Below are 6,000 nucleotides of genomic sequence, written 5' to 3' on the forward strand. Positions count from 1 at the left end.
GTGCCTGCCAGTTGGAGGGTAAAGATGGAACCCACCAGCTTTGCAAGGCAGACAGAGTGCAAATATGTCACCCACAAGCAGGAGAGTGTCCCAGCAGGTCCCTGCCCCTGCAGCTGAAGCTTTAAAATCAGAGAAAGAATTTTCATTTGCTTAAGTCTGGGTGCTTTTCTCATGGCTGCTTCTGCACTGCACCCTGGGGCAAGAGAGTTTACACATGAGCCCTTTGAACCATTTCTCAGTTCACTACAGCTCTTTAGGTCTCATGGTTTTCAAAGCCAGACGTGTTGGGAGCTCATTTCTTAGGTGCAGGACTTAAAAGTTAGGGTGCCTGACGTAGGATATAACCTGCTGCTCCTCAGAGAGAAGCTCCAGGTTTGTGAGTTATGACGTGATCGTGCGTGGGTTGCCTTGCTGGGGTGCAGATTGTATCTCAGCCCCTCCTACCCCCTTCAATTTGTCCTTTTCCTTGTTTGCCTGATGTGAAGAAGTTGCTCAACTAGTTTTCAGGTCTTTTTCAGAGGGAACTGTTCCATATTAGCTGTAGATTTGGTGTCTTCATGGGAGGAGGTGAGTTCAAGATCTTCCGACGTTGCCATATTGAGCCACCTCCTAGAAATAAAACCAGACATAAAACTGGGGTACCACGCATGTGTTAAAGCTTCCCTTGGGGGAGATAACTGACACTCTGGAGTGTGGCAAAGGGAGAATATGAAGATGGCATACACCAGCTGGAGCAAAGCAGAGGGAAAGTGCAAGGATGTCACCCCCCCAGAGCCCTGGGGTGACTCCAAGCACGTTAGGCTCATTAGGAGCCATTTCTCAGATCACTGTAGCCTTGACATGAACCCCACAGTTTTTCAAAGCTAGATGCTTTGGAGAGTCTTCTCTTAGGTGCACATCTTAAAAGCCTGGCGTGCCTGATGAGGGGTTCAAACCTTTCACTCCTCAGGAAGAAGCTGCAGGTTTTTAGTTCCTTCCAGACTATGACTTGCCACACTGGGGGTAGGATTTATGATGAGATTTGTGTCCCAGGCTCTCCTACCTGCCTTGATGTGACCCTTCTCTCAGATGGGAGGAGAATTTAGGATCCTCTTGCATCGCCATCTTTAAAGAGGTTTATTTTTTTTTAAAAGCTGGTAGTGAACGCTCATTTCAGGTCATTTTGAGGAAGAAACACCCCACACAGAGAAGTGTCTTCTAAACATTTAGTTTGCATAATAGTAACAAACATTCCCCCACCCCCCTACCAAAAAAAAAAAAACACAACAAACTAGTAAGGTTTATCTTTTGAAAAAGGGAAAACCAATCAATCAGACTTTTTGCCTTGACAACAGTGTAGGGAGACAAGTTTCATCATCAGTGGAACACTAAAGCTGGGCTTCTAAGTCACATGGACGGAGTGGCAAAGCAAGATGCAGCACTGTGAGGTCTTGCCAGGTGCCTTTTGTTTCCCTAATAAAAAGCCTTTCCTGCTGGGAAGAAGTCACTAAAGAACAAAGAGAAAACCAGAGCAGGCAGTGAGTGGGGATGGAGGGAGGAAGGGGACAAAGGAAAGGAAAGAAAGAAACACGAGAGGGAGGGAAGAAGGAAACAGGGTTTATTGGTTCATTCAGTCAAGGCTGAAGAGCAGCTTAATCTAGATCTTTATGTTACTGCAACATATAAAAATATACATGATGTCTCGAATTCCTAACTTTGGAGATTTCAATAATCTTTGGTCTATCACCTTTTCAGGTATCAATAAATTTACAAAGAAGCTTCGGAGTCCATATGCAATTGACAACAATGAACTACTTGACTTTCTTTCGCGGGTCCCTTCAGATGTACAAGTGGTATGTAGGTTTCACTATTACTACTACTATTTAATGTTGTATGGCATTGGGTTTTAGGTTTTAATTTCATTTTAATTTCAAGGGTTTTAGAAGAACCAACTAAAGTTAAAAAGGACTGTAGCAGATTTTGCCTTTCAGGAATGCAGCCCACCTGGGGTGTTGTCCAAGAATTTTATAAAGAATGTGGAGTGGAGCAAGGAGAGAGTTGCATCAAAAACCTACCAGGGCTCTTAGGGGCAACTTTCCTCCAAGGAAGGTTCAGCTGGAGTTAGTGAAGTCACCATTACCTGAAGGGAGGAAATGGGAATATAGATGATGAAGCAGAAGTGCCAGTGGACATTTGAAAAACTTTTCTTTGCATAATCTGCAGGGATTAAGTGAGTTTTAAAAATGCACATTTTGAGGACTGGTGGGGGGGTGAGGCCAGGGAGACAAACTGGTGTTTGAAGACTGGGGCGCATTGCAATCCTTTAAAATTCTTTCGGGTTAACTAATGCCCATTGATCATCAACTATTTTCAGAACAGAGAAATGTTTTTAATCAAAATCTTAAAGCTACTGGCAGCAATACCTTTTTTCCTTTGTTTCAGTTGAGTTTTTGTCTTGGTATCAGACATGAGAGTGTTACACAAACAAATTGCAAAGAACCATTATCCAGCCTTTCAAAACCGATAAAGATGGTTTTGCTTTGTGTTACGGACAGTGAGGACCCGGCCTATTAACCACAGTTCACCTCAGGGCTTGCATGTAATTTCTGGCAGGATGTCCCTTCCAGCCTTGCTGTATCACTCTATTGTTTTCTGCATCCCAGCTGCAGATCTCATACAGCTTCCAGGGTGAGCACTCTTCCCAGCCCTGACTCCAAACACAATCTCTCATTCCTTTGCTTTTCCTTCCTTTGCCAGAAAGTGACCACCTGACCAGTCTTTCTCTGAACTCTGTTTAAACAGGTGCAATACCAAGAGCTGAAACTAGATCCTTCTCACAGCCCATGTAAAAGGAAGAAAAACAATCTTGGCTAGCCAACTCCCAGCCCTGAGGAGACCAGCATCTGTTTGGGAAGATAAAAGAAAAAGCCTTCAGCCTCAGCAGCATTTCCTTTCCTCCTGCTTTTTATTTATTTTGTCTTTTTATCATGATCGAGAGAATTTGTAAATAGTGTACAAAGGCATATGTCTTTGAAAATATACTTCCATTGTACAGACTCAATATGATAAAGGTTCAGCTGTTGCTATGTGAAAGCCGTGGTGGCTGTGGCTAGTAATGTAACACACTGGGACAACAGATATAAAAATGGGAACACTGGGAGACAGATACTTCTCTAATTACAAGGGGGAAGAACCAGAATATTCCATTAAATGCTCAGCTGTGCTCTGATTAAATCTACATAAAGTGTAAATGTCAATTTGATTTTGAAGTTTTTTTTTTAATGTGACTATTTTTTATCTGAAAAGTAATCCATTACAGTTTTCTATGTTTTATACATTTCAAAAGGAAAGGGAGATCCCAAAATCTGAATAATGGAACAGATGCATTTCAATTTAACACAGATTCTACTTCAGATCCTGACATTCATTCCTGTACAAATTATAAAGATATGACTCGGCTCATTTTAAGCTAATGAGTGAAGGTACAGCCACTTGTGAAGATAATCTTCCATACTTTGCTAAGAAAACCTCCAAACCTTCTAGCATTCCATCTAAAACCTTAAAATCTCTACAGGACTACACATAAATACTGCCAGGTTTATAAATGATTGCCTATCTGAATTTTTATACTATCACTACTTTAATTTGTATCAAGTTAGTTAGCAACCCAGTTGTCAAAAATACTAGCAACTAAATCCGTACTGCTTTTGGTGTCTCTGTGCATCTAAAAATATTTAATACTCAAGTGTTCTCATACACAAAGTATCTGCTTTCTCACTAAATTACTGAAATGCTTTAATGCATAGAATAATTTTTGTTATTAGTGTGAATTTTAATATAAAGGAGAATGCAGTGTGCTAAGTGATATGCTAGTGTTTCATTACATTCATTTATAGAAAAACTAACCATTCTTGATAACATGAATGCATGAAACCAATTTTGTAAAAAAACAAAAACAAAACACAACTGCTTCTGGGGTGGGGGGAGTTTGCCTTTACAAAAATGTTTCACTACTTACCATAGAATCTGTACTTAAAAATTGCATTCCCAAGACTTATGGTAGTTTTTGTACCTAACTCCCTGATAAATCAAGGGAGTATACCTCTGGAGAGTGAAATAATTTGGTGAGAATGTTTTACTTCCCTGACTGGATAGAGGATTAAGCTTGGGTGAAAATGCTATAGAAAATGTTTTGCACTATTTATTAATAGATGGGGATAGGGCGAAGGTGGGGGTTATGGTGGCCAAATGTAGAAAAGCCAGAAATATATATATTTCACTCTAAAGGAAGAGTCTTTAAAAAATAAATTTAATCTCATCAAAGCTAATTTTTAAAGTATTTTTATTTTAAAGCTACGTTGTTAAATACTATTTCTTATAATAGAACTATTTTGATCTGTTTATACACTATGCTTGAAAGAGAATGTCAGTTAAATTCCCTTTCTACAGAAAGGCTTTGACCTCAATATGCTCTGTTTAGCTCACCATGTTTATAATGACATGCTGATATTGGCACACCATCACTGTTTGTTGCTTAGACATAATATTCCATGAAGCTGATGTTATTACTACAGAAAGTTTATTGATGGGCTAATTTGTTCAAAATACCTTTTGATTATATCTTGTGTGAGATTTATGTTCTGTGTTGACAGTGTCTACTCAAATGTCTATAAGCCTGATATTGTACAACTTCAGATATACCGAGTGCATAGTAACCATTAACAGATGCCTAATTTCTGTTTCATTCTACCAACTTTCAGATGTTAAGTTTAATGGTAATGTTAACTATACATTCATTGCATTAAATAAAAAAAAACTTCTTTTCTAAGTATAATCAGTACTTTTTTTTTTTTTTTTTTTGGTGGGAGAGAGAGGAGTGCTGGAGGATTGTTTGCATATTCTTACAGATGGCACTTAGAGAGTTAGAGGAACTTAGTTTGGTTTGGACACAGAGGGCCTTCACCGAACCCTGACTATTGAATGAAACTCAATGCCTCTGAAGGACTGAGCACGCAATGAAGTTGATAGAAGAGTAAGAACTACCTTGAGGCATGAAATGATATTCAGAGCAATCTTCACATTGCTCTCAAAAGTAGTACTTTCACAGGCTTAAAAGAAGAAACTGTCTAATAAAATTTTAACTATTTCTTTCCCCTTCTCACATAAGTAGAGTTTTGCCTTTTGAAAGCTACTTTAGTTTTTAAAGATTTTTCCTGTAAATATTTCAAGATATCTTTAAGAGATTAAATGTCACTCCAAATAGGTGTTAGACTGCTACATACAGTAATCTTGTCAACTATTAAATCTATTTCTCTTTTAGTGAGTAAATTCACGAAAGGTCATTCACACGGGAAGTACTATTATTGCCATTAATTCTGGTAATTCCTAAGAAAGGCATATTAAAAATTTTTTTCATTTATAAAAAGAATGTAACACTTGTTCATTTTGGTACTGTTCCACAGCCTCAAATTGACAGATGCTATAGGGATTCCAAATTACATTTGAACCATAGGATAATTTGAACCCCTAGGATAATCTGAATTTTAAAAATTTTTAAAAGATTTTATTTTTAAGTAATCTCTCCACCCAACGTGGGGCTCTAAGAACTCACAATCCTGAGACTGAAGATTCTCACGCTCTACCAACAGAGCCAGCCAGGTGCTCCAAATTAAAAGATTTTTTTTTAACAGCTCTGCTTTGTGATACATTTATTGACTACCTATTACAATTATATGACTTGCCCTGTCACAGGCAATGATCCAACCAATGACAGTATGTTAAAGTCCAATCTGGAGCTAAAGTAGGTAAGAACAAAATTTGACAGCTTTCTTGACATTACCTTTTATAGAATTTTATTCTATATTTCAAAGTGAAAAAAATTCAGTAGTAAGCTCTCTTATTGAGGGAACATGGGAATTTGTTTTTCCACTTTGCTCTTACTATCCAAATGTCTATAATGCTATAAGTGGTCAAATTTTGTATTAACTAATTTTATTCAGAGGTTTTATGTAAAGAGAGTAA

At 38.1% G+C, this 6,000-nt stretch overlaps 1 protein-coding gene across 1 annotated transcript in view; it reads left to right on the forward strand.

Moving 5' to 3' along the window:
- The window catches only part of MCTP1 (multiple C2 and transmembrane domain containing 1), a 517,686-nt gene extending 513,049 nt beyond the window's left edge, over window positions 1–4,637 (forward strand). Inside the window, exons 22-23 of the mRNA XM_039239406.1 lie at window positions 1,735–1,832; window positions 2,782–4,637. Of these exons, the coding sequence (XP_039095337.1) occupies window positions 1,735–1,832; window positions 2,782–2,853 (170 nt within the window). The 3' untranslated portion in view covers window positions 2,854–4,637. The remainder of the gene's footprint in view (window positions 1–1,734; window positions 1,833–2,781) is intronic.
- Window positions 4,638–6,000: the final 1,363 nt, after the last annotated feature.

Source organism: Hyaena hyaena, unplaced genomic scaffold (genome assembly GCF_003009895.1).
Source record: "Hyaena hyaena isolate Hyena2069 unplaced genomic scaffold, ASM300989v1 scaffold_156, whole genome shotgun sequence".
NCBI classification, from domain to species: domain Eukaryota; kingdom Metazoa; phylum Chordata; class Mammalia; order Carnivora; family Hyaenidae; genus Hyaena; species Hyaena hyaena.